Raw genomic sequence first — 19,937 nt, forward strand, 5'->3', positions numbered from 1 at the left:
TTAAAATGACTGTTTATTCACATAGACAGTTGTGTGATAAGGAGGTGTTAGAATGTGCATTTTACAAATGAGCTGGGGGAAGGACAGACTTTGAGAATGTCTCACACTTCTAGTGAGCACTCAAAAGCATACTTACCTTCAGTTTGGATGGGCACTGGTGTGTTGGATGCAGACCACAGCAGCGTTCACATGGTCCTTTTCACCTAGAAGTGATGTCATGTAATCTGTATCAAACTGACATGACAACCTAAAACATTTCCTAGAAAGACTTCAGCTCTGCCTACTGTAAAAACCAAACAAGGCAAATATGAGCAGGTGGAGCTGGATCTTGGGAACCAGCCACGTCTTGCCTATGTGTGGTTTCAGGCAGCTCAGGTACAGAAGAGGCAGAGGCTGAGTTAATCGTTCAAGATTGAGCAGGAACACTAATAAATCAGCAAGTAGGACCTAGCTTCTGGGTTTGAATCCTAGTCAGTATAACAATTGCCATTCCTGGTTTTCTAGAATTGTATTGAAGGTTAGTCTTCAGTTTGATTTTTCATACACAGTAAAACAACAGGAAGCCGTTACAAAAATCTTAGAAAGGTTTTCTGGGAATATTTCAGGAAACTGATACATACAAAGAACTGGCAATACATTCAAGAAAAATGTGTCTTGGTCACAGTCCTGCAGCAAGTTCTGTGTCAACACATAAGCTGTGTTCATACATAACACAGCTCCTCCCCACCACATTATGTACATTTGTGTCTATCGATTCCTACTGTATAGTTTCAAATATTTGCCAAAATATTTCACAAGAATGTCCAGAACAGCTTGTCAGAAACTATTACTTGATGAAGAATGCTGTATAACTAATGCCATTCTGTAATTATTAACTGCAATAAAAAGAAATCATTGTAGGTAGGTAGTCCTACAAACAATATAATTAACAAAAAATGTAAACAGCATTTTTTTATTCCTCAAAGTATCAAATATTTGAATGTACTAAAAAAAAAAAAAGGGGGGGGGGGGTTCCCTTATTAGCCTATCACAGTGACAATTACACCGTGCTTCTTTACTGTTTGAACTGATTGTTCTTTGTGTCGTTCCCATTCCTCATCATCTTTGTCCAGATCAAAAGTTTCTGGATAAATGGGCAGCTTGTCTTTTGGGCACTCCTCGTAATAACTTCGAACATATTTTCCAACAGACCACCCTTTGTATTCCTCAGGCATTTTGCATTCTAGGCCATTGTAGTGAACATTGTAGTGATGCTTCAACCAGTAGAAAAGATAATGAATGTTGTAATCACATCTCCAAGGATTCTCTCTCAGCCACAGTATTTTCAGAAAGTAAAGATCTTCCAGTACTCCATATTCAAAATTCTGCAAGCTGTTGTTTGATAGATCCAGCTCCTCTAAGTTACTGAGGCCTGAGAAAGCAGCTGGTCAATAGACAAATAGTTATCAGTACCTGATAAAGATAAGTTCGAAAAAAAACATGCATATCTGCAACAGGAAAAATATAGTCATAGTTATACATTTATTAAAATTTTTGGCTAAAGGCTGCAAAAAGACTTTTCAAACACTCAACTTTAAAATACATCCTGTGCCTCGGGCAGTGACATATTGGTATAAATATATTGACATTAGGGGAGTTGTACTGCTGTTAAAATTGTAAAACAATTAATGAGCATCTACAAGTATAGAATAGGGAAAGTAAGGTGAATGAATGCATAATTTGCTTGTAGAAGTCTACTGTTATTGCCATGATACAGAAGCAGAAATATGAAAACTGATCATGTATTAGACAACATGTAGGGCTAGTGTTGCAGCACAATCTAGTAGGCTGCAACAAGGCTTTTGCCAGAGATCAGACCACACTGCTCCTCCTGCCTGCCTGATGACCTCTCCCACACTCCTCAGTGCTCTTTAACCACTTTGTGGGAACGAGCTACAGCGGCACATCATTCATGTCAATCAACCCACTGCCTTCAAGGCAAGGCCACAGCTGCATATTATCAATGCCAATCAACCTGCTGCCTAATTATGCTGCTGAGTTACGTTTCAGAGAGCAGTTTATACTTTTTGCAAGTATACTTTTTAATTTAATGGCAGAAGTCTTTATTCAAATAAATTGACTATGTATAATGTTAAACCTCCTAAGTACTATTTTACTGATATTACCACTTTTTACTGCCGTTTAAATTCCAAAATGCTACTAGAGAAGGCTCTTTTTGCTTCATACTTCCTCTCGCGCTCTCTCTCCCTCTCCCTGTGTCTGATTTCATTATTAAAGTTTGAATACACAAAGGTGATAAGCAATTGCCCATAAGACTACTTCACTTCTAACAATATATAATTTAAGAGCAATTATATGTAGTGATTTTTAACCCAATAGAGTTTAAATCCATTTGGTTGGTCTGTTACTTGTCCTATATTGGACTTAAAAGCAGCCTTATTATATGACAAGTTTTCTTAGATTTCTTAGATTTGGGAAAGATATTTTAAAAAATCCTTCAACTATTTAGCATTTGGGGAAATGATTAGCCTTCGATCTGCAGAATTAAGTTTTTGCACTTGGTTGATTTAGTATTAATAAAGGGCAGCTGAAGTCAGTCTCTCTTCATTGATTTCCATGATGACTATATTTCAGTACAAACCTTTACTCTGTGAATTGAGTGGTACAAAAAGTAAAAGTTGCATCAACTTCTAGATTTTTAAATCCTTTTTCCCCCCCATTTATATATGATAGAGATATTATCAAAGTTTATAATTAATAAGACACAAATAACTTTTTAATGAATATTTTAAATTATTCTTACCAGGATCAATGTAAGATATTCCATTACTGTTTAGGTTTAATATCTTCAGTTCACTGACATCTTCAAACTCTTTGGCTCGTAGTTGTCTAATTTTGTTGCTGGACAAATCAAGTTTAACTATGTCTGGAGGTATGTTACCTGGAACTTTCTTTAAATCTTAAAAAATGAAAAAGAGATAACTTATATCAGCTTTAGTTTATTCTTACTGCTTAGGTATCACACAGAGTTTTGTCAGACTAGCATTGTTTCTTGTCTTCTTTCCCTTTTATCCCCACTACTAGTGTCAATGTGTTTCTTCAACTTCTGAATTTCATTGCTTTGTTCACTTGTATCTTTACGTTTCACGTGAAAACTGCTTTCTTCATTAGTGCTAATAGTAAAGCTTCTTTCTGTCTTTTGTACTTTTATTTTAATAGAGCTATACTATTCATTTGTATAGGGACAGAGTAAGTAGTGAAGATACTACACTAATAAAAAGTATGGGTAAAGGGCTTGGTGATTTTAAGAAAAGAAACCTGGATAACTCTATAAAAAACGTTCATTGGTATATCAACATCTTCCATAATCAAATTATAGTGTTCTATTTTACATTCTTTGTTTTGTGTTGCGAAAAGGTAAAATGTTCTAATTTTATATCAGCAATAAAAATGCTAGTTGATATAGTATGTATAATTATAGTTCTGTAGTTGCAGCTATGTAGTGGTTTAGTAATATTTAAGACTTTGTATTTGTTATGATACTTACAGTTATTACATGTCCAGGCGGCATGGTGGCATTCTATCTATATCTACTTCTCTATCCTACTTGTATCACTGGCATTACCAAAGTAGCCAAGCACCTCTCAGTCATCTCTGTGTGTATCCTTTCAGTGTTCCTTGCAAAAGAGTTACAAAAAGAATAGTTTCTAGTCCAGTGGTAAGGGCACATTCTTGAGAAGTGCAAACTGTGGTTTGAATCCTCTCAGGATAATGATAATAAACCTAATCTCCAGGATTATGTTTACTCAATGAGTGATCTAATCCTGGGCTGTTTTTACAAGAAAATGAGTGATACCTCTTACTTGACTGTCTTTGAATGAAAGCAAGTAGTTTCTGGATCTGTGCTGAAAATTGTGTTGTCAGTGTACTTCTGAAGTTCTGAAGATGCCTAATGCATCAGGTATGCTTGAGACTAAAATAATGTATCAGAGTCTTCCTTATATCTGATTTTGAGCAGAGCTTTGGTATTATAAATACATAAGTATTATAACTACTCCAGCCTGCTCTGGTTGGAGTGCTTCCTGCTCTTGCAGATGTCAAAGTTTCAGTGCCTATTTGTCACCAAATGAATGCAAATAATGCGTGAGTTTAGAGACTTGGAGAGTTTGGCAGTACTAGAAAGCAGGTTTTTTTTCAACTGCTCTTGCAAATACAAATTCTTTTGCAGAAAAGCAAACAGAAGTTATTTCTGCATCCAGCTTTTGTTGTTTGGGGTTTTTTTGTGTGTGTGTGGCTTTTGGGTTTTTTTTGTGTGTGTGTGTAAAACAGATTCATTCTGAAGTACTGAAAGATCTGGCTTATCACCAGTGTGATGAGATATAAATAAGTTCTTCAAAAAGGAGAACATGCATGTGGTTTTATGTGTTTTAAAGATGTTTCTTTCATGAGCTTTCTGACATCAACTGAAAGCTGCTGACCTGTTGTCATAGCTCTTTAGATATACGTAGTACTGTTATACTGCTTGTCACTCCATCCTCTCCATTGTAAAGGAATGATGGATTGCAGCTTTTCTTGTCATCTTACTGGTTTGGCAACTGATGCACTTTTTTCCTACTCTGAAATCTTGTCGATGCAGATTTAGAGATAGTTTTGTTTTTTCCCAGGATTTTGGGTGCATTATACTCCAGTTTCTGATGAAAATTCCAATAAGATTGTGCATCTGCTGCACAATAATCATATGCAAAGGCAGTAAATAAAATGCTTTCATCAAAGATTACCATATGTTCAGAAATCCCAAATGTCCATGGAATATCTGCATCCAGCTGTCAAGCATATGCACAGTAGATCTGATACTTCGTAAAAAATATTGAATGTACTCAGTGTGTCTGTGCTAGACACTCAGGAAGTCCTGGAGTGATATACTTAGTCCTTGATCTGAAGGAGGGAGTCCTTGTACCCTCCAGTATACTCATGTAGAGGTTGAAGTCACTTTAGTCCTTCATTATTAGTACTAAAGACAGTAAACCACTTTCTTAAAACACCGTAAAAACCTGTGAAACTCCTGTGATTGTTTCTGTGAACTTAGAGGAAAAAAAGTAACATGTTTGCAGCCAAAAGTTTTTGAGTATATTCATGTATTCAGCTCATCCCTTCGATACCACTAAACGGGGAGAGCTGGAAAGTCAGTCTTTTCTTATATTAAGGTTATAATATGTGCCTGGCTTTTGTTCAGTATCACAGTTTACTGGAGGCATAAGGTAATAATGATATAATCAGAATCCTATGAAGGATAATTCAGGTTGTAATCTGGAATCGAATAATTAAGATCCTATCATACAGGGAAAGGTAAGGTAGGTTAATATTAAGAAATTAATGAATGTTCACCAGTAAAACCCATAAATTGTTAATAAGAAAAGATGTTGTAGCTGCATGGTAAAACAAAGAGAAAAGTGAGCCATAGGAAGAAGAAAATAATTTAACAGGGTGGAAAAAAGTAAAAATGTGGACCGTTTTTTATGACATATGTAGTGGATAAACCATTCAATCAAATACTGAAATCATTCATTCCTTATATTTAGGTATTGTCTTATTAAAGTGGCTTCTGAGCTTGTCTCTGGCATTAAGGTCCAAGAATAAAAGGGCACACAGAGTTGTTAAATATATTTAAGTCACTGTTAAAGCAAATAGAAGTTTAGCAAACACATTGCAAGATACAAGTGGGCAAAACATACTGCAGTGATCTGGTACTGCAGGCTATACTTCAAAAAAGTGGGGAAAAAATCCTTCCAATTTTGGCTAAATCTAGTAGTGCTTTTTATTTCAGATTTGTAATGTTGAAGAATGACTTTATTCTTAATTTGTTTTTTTGTTTGCTTTGTTTCATCATGGGATAAAATATGGGAAATATAAAGCACAAATAAACGTGCATTTTGTGTTGATATATGCCCCAGCTGGTTTACCCTTAAGGCTTAACTGTGGCTTTTGGGAGCCTGAGAAGGATTTAGGAATGGAGTGGATCCAAGTATCTCAAAAACATTTCTTGAAGGCCCTTTAACTTTGAACTGTTTGCTGGGTGCTGGCAGGAAGAACACAGAGGAGGTATTTCTTTACGAACAAAAGCATACAATTTCTTCCCTTAGCAGAAGAAATCTTGTACAGAAAATGTGCAAGGCTGTCCTTTGCAATCAGGTTCCTTTACGCATTGTTTCTACAGCTGGCTGTCTCAGTCCTGCTTCACAGCTCGCTTCTGTCAAAGTTGTTGCTATCTTTGTGTTTGTACACTGGAGAGAAGAAAGGACACACTGTGCTTTTCTCTATCAGGACAACAATTTCAGCACAGCTGTAATTTGACTGATTAGTATGTTTATAGTTGTAAAATCAGACTAGTGAGGTGCTGGTCCTTCAGTAACTTCAGTATGTGCTTAATTTTATTCCTGTTGATTTTTGTTGGATATCTTATACTAAAGTACTAAAGAATATCTGTAGAATTGGTTCTGCAGAGTACAGGTAAAATGTGGAACATATTCCTACTTGTTGCTCGTAGTTACGGGAGAACAATTAACAGTATTTGTTAAAGTAAAGCAAGTACTGGTACTATATTAATTTGCTGTAAATAATATTTGAGTAAGTGTATTAAGGGAGCAAGAATATTAAAGTCATTAATTCAGTTAGAAGGACAGATACAAACCTTTTCTTTTGCAGTTCAGAGTTGGTACAGGAAACACATACATGTGGCACAAAGAAGAATCAAATTCTGGTTTACCAGCTTCAGGCTTCTCCCGTTTTATATTTTGGGGGTCCTGCCTGTCCTCTTCACTACATAGCTGTTCAGCTTTTATCTGCTTTAGCTTTTGATTTTTCAGTTCTATTGGGTGCAAACACTTGGCATAATTTCCCAAATTCCTGTTTGTTGGAACCTGTAGCATTGTAATGAGAGTTTCTAGTTCACAGTTGCAATGCCAGGGATTATCATAAAGACGCAGGTAGTTTAGACTGGGTGTATAAATGAAAATCTCCTCAGATAAACTCTTAATTTGGTTATGTTGAAGTAAGAGTGTGGTAAGTTTATTCAAACCAAAAAAAGCCTCACTCTCAATTTTTGATATCTCATTCTGTTGTAAATCCAGACTTTTCAGTACTTTATACTTGGAAAACATATTATTCTTCAATTTACGGATCCTGTTTCTTGCTAGCAGCATGTGTTTTAAATCCTCTGGCCAATCAGGTGCCACAAAAACCAATTTTCTTTCCTGACAATCTAGGTATTTCTCATGAAGATAAGTGTATATATCACATGGTAGGCCTCGGGCATTGCGCTTAGCAGTGCTAGATGCTTTCCTTAGGATGTTTTCCCTTTCATTGTTTCTCAGACTCCTATTCCTTGTCTTCCTACAGTCAGATGCTTTACAAAGAAGAAGTAGTAGTAAAATACTAACTACTTGCATCCTGACATTCAGCTGGCCGCAGTTATTTTCTGTGACAGCTGGAACAGTTGAAATTTTTGGATAGTCTTAGCAGTGTTGTACAGATCTGAGAAGGCTCAACGGGGGTATGTGGGATCCCTGTGTTGGAAGAAAAGTAAAATATTAGAACACATGAAACAGGCATTTTCACGGAGGGTTGTACATAATATGCAGCAATCAGTCAAGTACGCAATCATTACACTACTTGGAGCTTCACAAATACTTTGAAGATTTAATGTCCTATCGTTTTTGTTGTTGTTTTTACTGTCTGATCTACTGTCGTTTGTTTTGATTGAACATGGGAAATTACATGGACCAATTCCTAACTGATCTTTGTTAGAAGGTTCTAATATATTCAGGAAAATGGCATCAGGCTGAATCTTCTTTGTATTTAAGTTTGTCTTGGAAGATGAGCTTGAAAGAGAAGCTTGAAGCTGATACTTTCCAGCTTTCTGGGTGTTGACCCACTGGAACACATACAGAGCCAGACTGGGGAAAGTCATTCAGTGCCTATCAAACCCTGTTTTATACTGTGCTCAAGTGTGGACATGTTTTCAGGTTTAACCCTGATTTATCATAACTACCCCTGCTACTACCAAGTGTCTCTTGTGGGCTATGTCAGGTACAGAGTTGTCTGGACTGCTTTGAGAAGGACCCAAAAATAATCTTTTGCAAGAGCCTATGAGGCTGTGTGTCATCTGAGCGTAGGCAGAGCGCAAAGAGAACCTGCAGATCCTGGCCATGGCCTGCTTCAAACCGCTTCCAGGAGTGGCCACTTGAGGAGAGTACAGAGGGGTAAACCAGGAACTTTTGCCTTTCCAAGAAAGCCAATGATTAGTAATTATTATTAGGGGAAAACAAGGCCTGCTCCCTGAAACATGTCCAAAATTGCCTCAGTATTTGCAGTAATTTTTGGCCTATGTTCCCTCCTGAATTTCCCATACTACTCCTGTGCACTACCCTTTTCCTTCATTTTCAGTGAAGTTTGGCCACAAGGTTGTGTTTCCTTAGAAACGTTTTAACCCCTCAGGTTTTTGTATTTTCTAGCTTTTTTCCATCTCACTGATTTCCTGCTTTTGCTAGTCAATATTATTCCTTGTGAAACTTTTTTAAAATTCTTCAGTTTGGCTTAACTACTTAGTTACTTTTTCTCTCTGACTGTGGACATTTTTGTGTTATGCTCAGTCCTTTTTGACCTTAGCACCTGGGAAGGTATTGAATCCCAATCTTGAGTGCAGATCATTGCACAGACGTCCTGTTTCTAAACCACCATCATTTTGGACTCAAAGAACTTCCGTTTTATCTGGACGAAAAATGGCACAATAAAATGGCTAGTATCAGGTACAATTGTTTTGAAAGCAGAGAAATTGTTCATTTTTGAACAAATTGGTAGATCAGTTTAAACTGCATCTCTACCATAAGATGTTTCCAGTATTTGTGCAGTTTTCACTCATTAGATGGATGGAGCAGTCCTGTCTATGCATGCTACTGCATTCCTCTAATCCATGTGGCAAGTTGTTAATATTGCCTTTGAAAACTCACTGACTGGTTTTTCCACTTTGTTCCTGTAGTTGCCAGTTGTCCATCTGCATTCAGATTCTCTTAGTTCACAATGTGAACGAGTGTTTGCATTAAGAACTTTATCCCTTACCTGAAGAATGAAAATTTTTTTATTACTTTTTGGCAGCTATATGCTAGTCAGCTTAAATTGATCATAGAATTATAGAATCATAGAATCATTTAGGTTGGAAAAGACCTTTGAGATCATCAGGTCCAGCTGTTAACCCAGGACTGCCAGGTCCACCACTAAACCGTGTCCCTAAGCACCACATCTATGTGTTTTTAAAACACCTCCAGGGATGGTGATTCCACCACCTCCCTGGGCAGCCTGTTCCAATGCTTCACCATCTTTTCAGGGAAGAAATTTTTCCTAACATCCAATCTAAACCTCCCTTGGTGCAACCTGAGGCCATTTCCTCTTTTTCTGTGGCTTGTTATCTGGGAAAAGAGATCGACCCCCTCCCCACCCCCACCCACCCCCCAGCCCCGGCTACAGCCTCCTGTCAGGGAGCTGTAGAGAGCAATAAGGTCCCTCTGAGTCAGTTCCCTCAGCTGCTCCTCGTTAAAACTTGTTCTCTAGACCCTTCACCAGCTTCATTGTCCTTCTCCAGACACGCTCCAGCACCTCAATGTCTCTCTGGCAGTGAGGGGCCTGAAACTGAACACCGTGTTCGAGGTGCGGCCTCACCAGTGCTCAGTACAAGAGGACAATCACTGCCCTGGTCCTGCTGGCTACACTGTTTTGGACAGAAGCTAGGATGCTGTTGGCCTTCTTGCCCCCCTGGGCACACTGCTGGCTCTTGTTCAGCCGGCTGTCAGCCAGCACCCCCAGATCCTCTTCTGCCAGGCAGCTTTTCAGCCACTCTTCCTCAAGCCTGTAGTTTTAATGGCTTGAATCATAATTGGGATCTTCTGTTTTATTTTGAACTGATAACCGTTCTGATAATGTCATAAGTAATTCTGTCCAGGAGAGCTTGGAAATAGAAAAGGAGGAACTTGGGGAGGAAAGGTAATAAATAATTATTGAAATACTCTTTCTTCTTCCTTGCCATCTCCTGTGCCTGAACTGGAATTTTTTACTAGTATTACATACTGTCTGCTAACCAAATTATACTCACATGTAACACCAAAAAGAGCAGTTGCTTTCAGTAGCATGTACAGCTTCACAGGTATAATCGTAACTGTGTCTTATTTAGTGCTAAAGCAAAATAACATGTAAGAGGTGTGTAATTTCTGTGGCTTAGCAGCCTTAAGGAAGATTTTAATTGGTTAACTTATTTTGGGTTATGCAGTTCCTCTCAGTATTGTCCTACTCCTCAAAAAGCACTGAGTTAGACAGTGTTAAAGGATATCATTGAGGTCACAGTCCCCGTAGAAAAGAATACACAGATCTTTTGTTGCACTAATGCTTGATTGCAATTGAAAACATGTATTTGGCTTACCATATGAAAACATGTTCGTAAAGATTTTAAAAATATATTTCTTCCAAGTCTATAAACCTTTCATACTGCATTTTCCATATTAGCTTTTTTTTTTTTTTTTTTTTTTTTTTTTTTTCATTTCAGGGTAGACAGATCAATAATTCTTGAAAATTAGGTTAAGGTAAAAATATCACTATGTTTAATAGGAGTTTTTGCATCTTTACCTTGGAGAATAGACTCAAAATTTGGCAGAAGAGTGTCTGAAGGGATGTGTAAGTGTTGCGTCTAGTGTCAGACATCTATCTTTAATTATTTTGTTAGAATTGCAACAATCTCTGCCAAATAGGAGTTTCTAAAATTAATAGATCTTATGCACACAGAAGAGACTGTCTTAGGCAGCTAAATTCTCTGGAATTCTATACCTGCAGAACATAAGCAGGGCTTTTCCTACCATTCCTCTGATTGCTGCACCTTTATTTTCAGAGGGAAAAAAGTTATTCATGTATATAATTAGATACTTGTGTCATAATATATGGGTGGGAGGGACAGATAAACCTATGTGGAAAACTTAATTCTGGCATTCCTAACTCCAGATTGCTTAATTAGTTAGCTTTCTGGTTCCTTGGTAATTTAAGACTGAAAACAGCTTGTTTCCTAAGTCAGCCATTAGTTGATGGACTGTAAGGAGAGACATCTCCTCAGGACAGCTTACTCCAACTTTGTATTCTACTTTGGTTTTTTGTGCTTTCTTCTCAGTAATCAGCTGTGGCCATGGTTTCAGGGAGAATATTGGCCTAGATGGACTGAATCTGTAATAGGAATTCTTACATCTGTGTCGTACACTGAGAATGTGAACTGTTCACCTTTAATATGACTGTTTGTTTGTTTGTTTTTAGGTGAATGTAAGAATTTGCAAGACTCAATTCTCTCTGAATGCCAGGGATTAAATGTAAGTACTACAGATTTTTCCCATGAACTCTAAATTATACCAAGAAGGAAGATTTTTTGAAGTGCTATGTTTTTTTGGGTACAGAAATCTTCCAGATAAAAAGTAGACACTACTGCTCTTAAGTACTCTGAAAATGGAGTTTAGCAGGATTCAGAGATACTCAGTGAAGTTTTCATTCATTTTCTACAGTGCCAGGGCAAAATTGCATATTCAAGCTCAATTAATTTTAATAAATGGGCTTCAAAACTTCACCGGTCTGGGGGAGGGTTTTTTTTGTTATTTTAAGTTTGGAGTTGTCAACAATATGTTTTAATCCTATATTGTTTCCAAGTTTCTTTATTCCTTCATTCAGTAGTACACTTAGGCTCTTAAAATGTCTCACTAAATTTCTAGATATTTGTGAGAGCCTTCATCTGAAAGGCCTCTTAAGTATGCAATCACCATTATATATTTGGCCATTCTTTTTCCTTTAACATTTTCAGTTTTATCTTGCTTCCATTAATTCTCTTTAATGTTTTTTCATTGCTCTTTTCTGATGGAAAAACAGGGTTTGACTCTGCTTTAATTAATAATTTCTTAGGAACAACACTGATATGGGCAAATTTTTCTAATAACAAAATCAATCTAAAACTAAAATCAATAGTTTTTGTAGAAATTATGGTTCTTAATAGATTTTTATTATGCATATGCCCATTTATAAGCTATTTATAGTGTTAAGTATATAAACAAGTAATTTGGCATAGTTTAGTTGTCTTTGGAGTGATGTGTCTGGGTCTAGCCCCGAAACACACCAATATTTACACACAAGGTTTCAAAAATTACCACAGGTAAACTACAGATTATCAACTTCATACAAAAATGGCATATGACGGTCAAGTTAGAGAGGCAAGAGCTGCAGAAGAGCCATGAGTTTCTAATTTGTAATAGTCTGTCATAGTTCTGCTTTACATATATCTTCATATCTCTTTGTGCTGGTGTTAGCTTTATTGTCAAATAACTTGTTCTCACCATTTTCACAGAGTATATAATTTTCTTTGCTGTACTAGCTACAAAGAAGGGATAAAGATATATTATTAAGTTCTTTGAGTAACACTGTAGAATCATCTTGCTACATAACATAATACGTGCTATATGATAATTACAGCATAATATTTTGAGGCTGTATGCTTCTTAAGGATCATGTTGAGTGTAGGTTCCTGCATGAAGACAATAAGAGGGCCAGGTCTTGCCAAATTGTAAAGACTGAAAACACTGTTTCATAACTGCCTGTTCTGTTTGGTAGTTAGCATGCTTGCTAACACACATTTGGTACATACAGCAAGCACATTCCTAGGTGATGCCAGGGTCTGGTTCATGGGATAGCAGGGACTTGCTGATTACAGTCTTGCCAATACAGCTCAGTATTGGCCACCTTTTTTGGAAGAGAACACTGTGACATACATTTAGATTGTTATTGACCAGGACTCTCAGGTCAGTGTGTCTGACAGCTGTTTTCTGTCCAGTGTCCAGACTGTACTGATGCATGGGGTTATTCCCCCCCATATGCAGGGCTTTGCATTTACCTTTGTTTAACTTAATCAGGTTTCTGTCAGCCTATTTTTACAGACTAAATCTCTCTGAATAGCAGTTCTAGCCTCTGGTATATTGACACTCCCCCTTGTTTGAAATAGTCTGTGAATTTGCTGAGAATGTATTCTGTACCTATCATCCAAACCATTTATAAAGACATTTAACAGTCCTGGCCTCCGTATGGACCCTTTAGGGATGCCAGTTGCCACAAGCCACCGATGGCACTTAGCACCATTGGTGACAGTCTTTTGTCCTGGCAGTCTGGAAATATTTTCACTCACCTTGAAACCCACTAATCCAGCCTTTGTTTTACCAGTTTGGCTATAAAAAGTACTGTGGCCTGTGTGGAAGGCCTTGCTGAAGTCAAGATACATAACGTCTGGTTTTCCCCCCTATCCATAGATTAATAATTTCATCATAGAAAATTATTGCCTTGATGAGGAATGCTTTGCAGTTGGTAAATCCATGCTGGCTGTTCACTATCATTTTTTCATCCTTCGTGTGCTTAGACAGGGCTTTGAGGAGAATTTGATACATAACCTTCCTAGGGACTCAGGTGAGGCTGACTGGCCTGTGGTTTCTTGGATTCTCCTTTTTTCATTTCCTGAAAATGGATGTGACATCTCCTATCTTCCAGTCATCAGGAATATCCTCTGATTGCCATGACCTTTCAGAAATGAGTGAGGCCTTTCAGTGACAGGAGCCAGCTTTCTTAGTACTCTTGGATGCATCCTCTCTTGTTCCATTTCCTCAGGTGCTCCCTGATATTATCTTCTACCATCGTTCACTCCCACAGACTCTGATAGCAGGCTCCTACAGAGCACCTTGAGAAGCCTTAAGACAAGCCTTAGCAGTAAAAACAGGCAAAAAAGTCATTGAGTACCTTGGCCTTTTGAAGATCAACCAGCTCTCCTGGGTCCTTTTGCCTTCCAGGGCTGTCTACCGTGAGCTCCTGTTAAGCATACCCCCAAACAAGCCAAAATCTGCTCTCAAGATTCTTCAGGCTTTTTCTTCTACAATTTGTCCTGTTTTCTTCTCCCAGGATTTGAAACTCCCCATTTTCATGGTTGCAGTAACCAAAGCCACTCTAGTTCTTCACATCCTTGACCAGTATTTCCTTGTTTGTGAAACAAGTCGAGAAGAACCTGTTCCATAGACCACTCATCAGTCACCTGGATCAATAAATTTTCTTCAACACACTTGAGAAGTCTCCTGGATTGTTTGTGCCCAGCCATGTCACTCTTCCAGCAGACACCAGAGTGGTTAAAGTCTCTTATGAGCAACCAAGATGGGCAATTGTAAGGCTTCCTTCAGCTGCCCAAAGAAGGTTTCATCTACCTTCTTTTCTTGATCAAGCAGCCTGTAGCAGATACCTACCACAATGTAATCTTCATAGGTCTAGCCTCCAATCCTTACAAATAAGCTCTTGACTGACTTGTCGCCCAGTCCAATACAAAGCTCCATGCATTTAGGCAAAACTTTGCATAAAGTGCAACCTGTCCTCACCTACCTGGGCTGTCACTCCTGAATATTCTGTAACCATACATTGCAGTCCTCCTGTTGTATGTGCTACCCCTTTGCATCTCTGGAATCCCAATGAAATCATAGCTTTGCACCTGCGTGTGGCCTTTGATCCTTACTGGTTGATTCCCATGCTACAAGTGTTTGTGTTCAGACACTTGAGACGGACCCCTGGTTGTGCTGTTTTCACATGAAAGGTTTCAGAGTTTTCCCCTTCATGCTGTCCTCCCAGTGCTTTCTCACAACTCCCTATACCTTCAGTTCTCTTCAGGTTATGGTTATCTTCCACCAACATACCTATTTTTACTGATACCGCCTCTCTCAAATCCTTTGTTGCAGGAATATATTTCAAAAGCACAGACTGCCCTCTTTAAAGTTGATTGGTATTGAATTTCTAGCTATCTTGGTGTCCTTTTGCCTGATAACTGAAATAATAAAAAGGTGACCACAACTTGGCAAAAGATACACACTCAACTATTACATTTCCATGTGTAAGTGCTGACTTTTTGCCTTTCTATTATTGACATTTATTGTAAAACATTCTTCATACTAGCAAATTCGTTCCCATTGTATTCTAATTGAATGATATATAGAATAATATAGGTAGTATCACTTTTGCAGGTCAATAAAACATGGAAGCCTTATAATTAAATATAATGTTACACCTAGAGGGTAGAACTAAACAGGAAGTATTTTGTAAATGATATTACTGGTTAGAGAAGTGTACCAGAGTTCATGGAGAAAATGCACCAGTGTTTTTAGACACCATTTAGATAGGACTGGCTATAAAGAATCTTGGTTTAGTAAAATGTGTAAATGTACTAACTTGCAACCATATGAAAAGGCCCCTGTGCTCTGTAGGACTGTGTAATGTGTGATGTTTCAACGAAATGGAATGTTAAAATTACCATACTTAAGTGAGTAAAAGTAGCATCACGTGTCTCTCAGTGTTCTACTTTGAGGCTTCCAAAGAAAATGGCAGTGATGTATAAAAAATATTATGATGATTTAAAGGTACTTATTAATGTTTTTTCCCCTTGTTATTCTGCATAAAAATGTAAGATAAATTAATACAAATAAAATTCTATTGTAATTCTGGAATTTTTTTATTGTTATTCAGGATGAATCGATGAGACTCATATCAAAGCTTGCAGAGCTCTTCTCTATTTAAATCTGTCATACAGACATTAGTAATGGAACACTATGACTATTGTCAAGGTAAAATTAAACAGAAATATGAAAGTGTGATTGTTTTAATCTTGCAGGAAACTTAGAGGCCTATGTAGTAGAAATACTCTTTTTGAGTGATTTACAGAATTCTGTCTGCTATACAAAATGAAAAAATATGCCCCATACAGTTGGCTTAGCGGTTCTTTTCTCTTTTTAGTATAATTAAAAATGTACACTAAATTACCCTATATGGTTCACAGAATTTTACAGAAACTTTTAAAATAACATGGTAGCCAAAAATTTCTTGGGCATGTCCAGTTACTCAGGATGATGCAAGAAGTTTACAAGTTAGATATGTTCTTAAAAACATATTTTTGCAAGAGAGGATTGTGGATAGGTATATTGTGTGAGCCAAGGCCTTGAGTGACAACTGCAAAACAAAGAGTTATTCCAAACTCTTATTTGGAAGATTAGTGAGCTGAAGGCAGAGAATTTACATTCTTACAGAGGTCTGCCATTCCTGGTTTAGATGTAACCCTTCATGTTGTTACATCTGCTTGGTCTGCTTGGTAGGTAGAATTGCTGCAGTAAAATCTACCATAAAGGAAAAGAGGCATACTGGTCCGTGATAGGAGCCATCACAAAGATTTATGTAGATCTGATGATAGCTATACATTGTTGCTGTTTCCTATGAGGAAAATGTCTTCATTTCAACAGCAGCCCCACAAACTCCAGAAACATATTTTCTTTGGCATTCGCATAATACATTTTCACTTTTGTTTTTCTTAGTCTATAATGCCATATCCTCATATAACTAACATTTGTTTTAGCAAAGTTTTCTATTTAGTGCCTCCAATCTTACCACTCATCTCTTCATCAGTATTAATCTTGTCATAGTCTGTGTTTTCTGCATGTTGGCTGATATTTTTTCTTTTTAAATTTCCATATATTTATGTTGAAGTTTGGAACAGCTGTTCTATAGGTAATCTCAGCATAAGTTATCCTCGTTACCTGAGCATGCTGTTGCCACCAAAAGTCAGAACAATTCATTTCTTAGGTAGTTGAAGCTTTCAATGCAATAAAATGTTTAAAACAAAAAGGAAAATTTTCCACTGAGAAAGTATATTTTGCAGTTAACTTGCACCCCGTTAATAAATTTTCCCAGTCACATATAATGCTTCTGATTTAAAACCATAAGATAACACTGGTTTTATTGTCAATATCTGGACAAAAAGCAAAGCTCTTTGTTTCTAGGATTATGGGGATGTACAAAAAGTTGCTGTCCTGTGAAGATTTTGATAGCACACAAATTTCATCAACATTTCACATGCCATCTCAAAAGCATTAGCTCTCACAGGTCCTGTGTAATGAGGTAACTAATACAAAGTTCTTAGAGGTGGCAGTACTGCATTTTATAACACTGCATGTGAAGTTTGCTGTTGTATCAGATGTCTGTTATTGGAGCAAGGAACAAGTGAAGTGTAGATTGAGTATGCTCAAATCTGTTTGGTCATTTTTGATTCTCTCCTACTGTTCCATACAAGCATTTTAACCTCTAACCTCTGTTTTACACAACACAGATCACCAGCTACAATTTTCCCTCTGGAAAGTTCTTCTGCATATGGTAGACATGAATATTCTCTATCAGGAATAAAAGTCAGAAGGTGATTTTTGTCAGATTGCTTTAAAACAATGATGCTGAGATCACTAATGCCAAAATTAATTGAAAAAATCGTATGACAGAATTCCTGCAGAAATTATCTGTAACACAAAACAAGGATTTTTAGTAGTCTGTGTATCAAGCTTCAGTTTTAAGAAAGCTGTCACTTTAAAAATGGCAGAAGGTGGCATGTGTTAAAATTCCCAGATCATAAAAATGAGTCATATGACCTGTAAAGAAAATTTGTCTTCAAAAGTATTGGAAGGTTGTGACCACAGTCTTCAAAATACAGTAGGAAAGGCTTCCCTGTGTCTTAAGTTGTGAAACCTTGTAGCAACATAGACTTTAAAAAGAGTTAAAACTGCTAGTATAAAAACTAGTCTCTTAATACATTAGCTATTTTGTCAGGTAAGTTTGGAAGTGTACTGTTTCTGAGTTTGATTTTTTTCCCCACTCATTTCTGTGGAATATGTCACTAAAATGCAAAATGGCTTATACTTCTACAAGGAAGGATACTTTTATTTCTGTGTTTAATATGAATTAATTGTTTCTACTTAAAAAAACGCACCACCAACACATGCCCTTATATTCTAATATCTGGTTTTGATGTACGTTGTCTGTCTTGTTTTGTTGGTTTCCCTCCGCCCCCCATGAAAAGTGATGTTATATTTAATTTCTTAATATTTTTGTATTTTTTTTTTAGTGGTAACATTCTTTTCCAGCTTCCTATCTCTTTTGTGTGTGTGTGTTCAGTTCATGTTAGCATGTTTCCCTACTCTATATTGAAAGTATAAAGTCAGTTCCAAACATGTATGTCACTCCTTAAGCAGTCAGGTCCTCAGTGGGTGTTCCCATCTTTCTTCAAAATGCCTACATTTGCTGACTTGCAGAACTGCATGACTGTGTCCCTACAACTAAATTTCTACCAGAGCAGTAGGTCCTAATTCTAGGTTTTCATTTTCTATAGGCTTTAATTTGTGGTGCTTGTAGCAATTGTTATTTATTCCAGTTAGAAGTGTAGTTCAGAAAAATGAATAGTTTTTAGTATGTTACAAACCAAAGCTGCAGACGGAAACTTAAGTATATTGAGGGTATAGAGTCTTGCTTTTACAGAGTGCTGTTGATTAACATTTTCCACTTATACAGTTTGTTTTGTAACTAACATTTAAAGAAATGTTTTCCAAAAGAACAGATCAAAACCTAACATTGGATGATTGCCTGTTGGATAATTTCCTTTTGTATCTCTTTCAATTTTTCAGAATCTTTTAATAGTACTCTACTAAATAATTATATGACTTGAGAAGCTCTAACTGTACCTTTGTGTTTTTAATGTCTTATGATACACTTCTGGTTTTCATTTGCAGCAGGCACTGCTTGTAAAATCAATGGCAAAGACAGTCCAGCAAACTTATACTGAAAAGTCTATTAGGTTTCAAAGTATGCACACAAAAATGCCAGTTCATTAAAAAAGTACGCTTTTGCAGTTATTTAAGATAACTTTAAAATTATACTGTTTTCATATGGTGAAATATGTTGTATGATAGTGCTATTCCCCAGTAATTTACAATATAAGGAGCAGAGGAAAAAGCGCAGCAGAAGAAAGGGACATTCCAACTTCAGCAAGGAGATAATTCTGTTTCATATCAAACATCTTCTCTTTACAGTGATTTTCAGAATACTCTAACTATGGTATTTCATGTTTTTTTGATTCTGTAACATACCCTTGTGATAATTTGCTCTCTGTTTTGGATTTTTTTTGCAAAGCAGCTTCCCCAATTTACAGTATCTGAGTTTAGCTCACTGCAGCAAATTCACAAACAAAGGTTTACTGTACCTGGGCTCTGGAAGAGGCTGTCACAAGCTCATCTATTTGGATCTTTCAGGTTGCATTCAGGTTTGTAGTTCACGTCTTTCTTTCATTCTGTGAAGAGGAGAGTCCTTTATATGACTGGCTGCATCCTGCATTCATGGTATACTGAAGTAGAACAAGCACTGCAGCAGGCTTCCAGGGTTTTGAATTACATGACTACAGCTGTTTAAATTTTACTAAGGAATAATAGCACTATAGGTTTGAATCACTTCCAACAAACTGTCAGAACTATAAACAGCTAGTACTTACTGCATAATGAGAACAAGGCTTGCTTTTTGTAGCCATAAATAGACTAATTCTATGTCACGGTTAGTTAGGTTTTTAAACCAGGAGTTTTGAAAATGAAGTTTTTACTAAGATATAAAAAAATTAAAAGCCACTCTGCACTGGAAAAATATGAATTTACACTTGATCTCCTGATAAGGAAATTAATTAAAAAGTGAATTTTTGTTACTATTTTCTATTAGTTGAATATATAAATTGAAGTAGTATTTATAACTGAAGCCTAAAAGTAGTTACTGTTTTGGATTATTTTAGTCTTCTACTAAACTTCTAAAGAAAACCAAGGTTTTAGAATCTGGTACTATTTTAGAAACTTTCAAATATATATTGTATTTTGAAACATACTTCAAAAGCCATATGAAATGCCAAACTGTAAGGCAGTAAAAATTTGCCAATGTTTTACTAAAGACTCCCACATGTATTTCTTTATACACTGAGAAGATTCTCCAAATTACAAAACACATGTGAAATG

General features: G+C 36.8%; 2 protein-coding genes across 4 annotated transcripts in view; one reads left to right on the forward strand and one right to left on the reverse strand.

Moving 5' to 3' along the window:
- The window catches only part of FBXL13 (F-box and leucine rich repeat protein 13), an 86,991-nt gene that overhangs the window by 28,893 nt on the left and 38,161 nt on the right, over positions 1 to 19,937 (forward strand). The window contains 5 exon segments of the mRNA XM_055807671.1: positions 11,341 to 11,393; positions 15,604 to 15,628; positions 15,631 to 15,664; positions 15,666 to 15,701; positions 19,078 to 19,207. Of these exon segments, the coding sequence (XP_055663646.1) occupies positions 11,341 to 11,393; positions 15,604 to 15,628; positions 15,631 to 15,664; positions 15,666 to 15,701; positions 19,078 to 19,207 (278 nt within the window).
- LRRC17 (leucine rich repeat containing 17) lies at positions 494 to 19,334 on the reverse strand. 3 transcript variants are annotated; one of them, XM_005243474.4, is made up of 4 exons: positions 19,148 to 19,332; positions 6,689 to 7,562; positions 2,804 to 2,959; positions 494 to 1,423 (listed from the first exon to the last, which is right to left on the reverse strand). In XM_005243474.4, the coding sequence occupies exons 2-4, from the start codon at positions 7,443 to 7,445 to the stop codon at positions 1,020 to 1,022; spliced, it is 1,317 nt and encodes a 438-aa protein (XP_005243531.1). In that variant the 5' UTR covers positions 7,446 to 7,562; positions 19,148 to 19,332; the 3' UTR covers positions 494 to 1,019. The 3 variants fall into 3 exon arrangements, with proteins under 3 accessions (XP_005243531.1, XP_055663846.1, XP_055663844.1); XM_055807871.1 differs by having other exon boundaries at positions 990 to 1,452; positions 19,148 to 19,334; XM_055807869.1 differs by having other exon boundaries at positions 990 to 1,487; positions 19,148 to 19,334.

The sequence above is a fragment of the Falco peregrinus genome, chromosome 6 (assembly GCF_023634155.1).
Source record: "Falco peregrinus isolate bFalPer1 chromosome 6, bFalPer1.pri, whole genome shotgun sequence".
In the NCBI taxonomy this organism is placed as follows: Eukaryota; Metazoa; Chordata; class Aves; order Falconiformes; family Falconidae; genus Falco; species Falco peregrinus.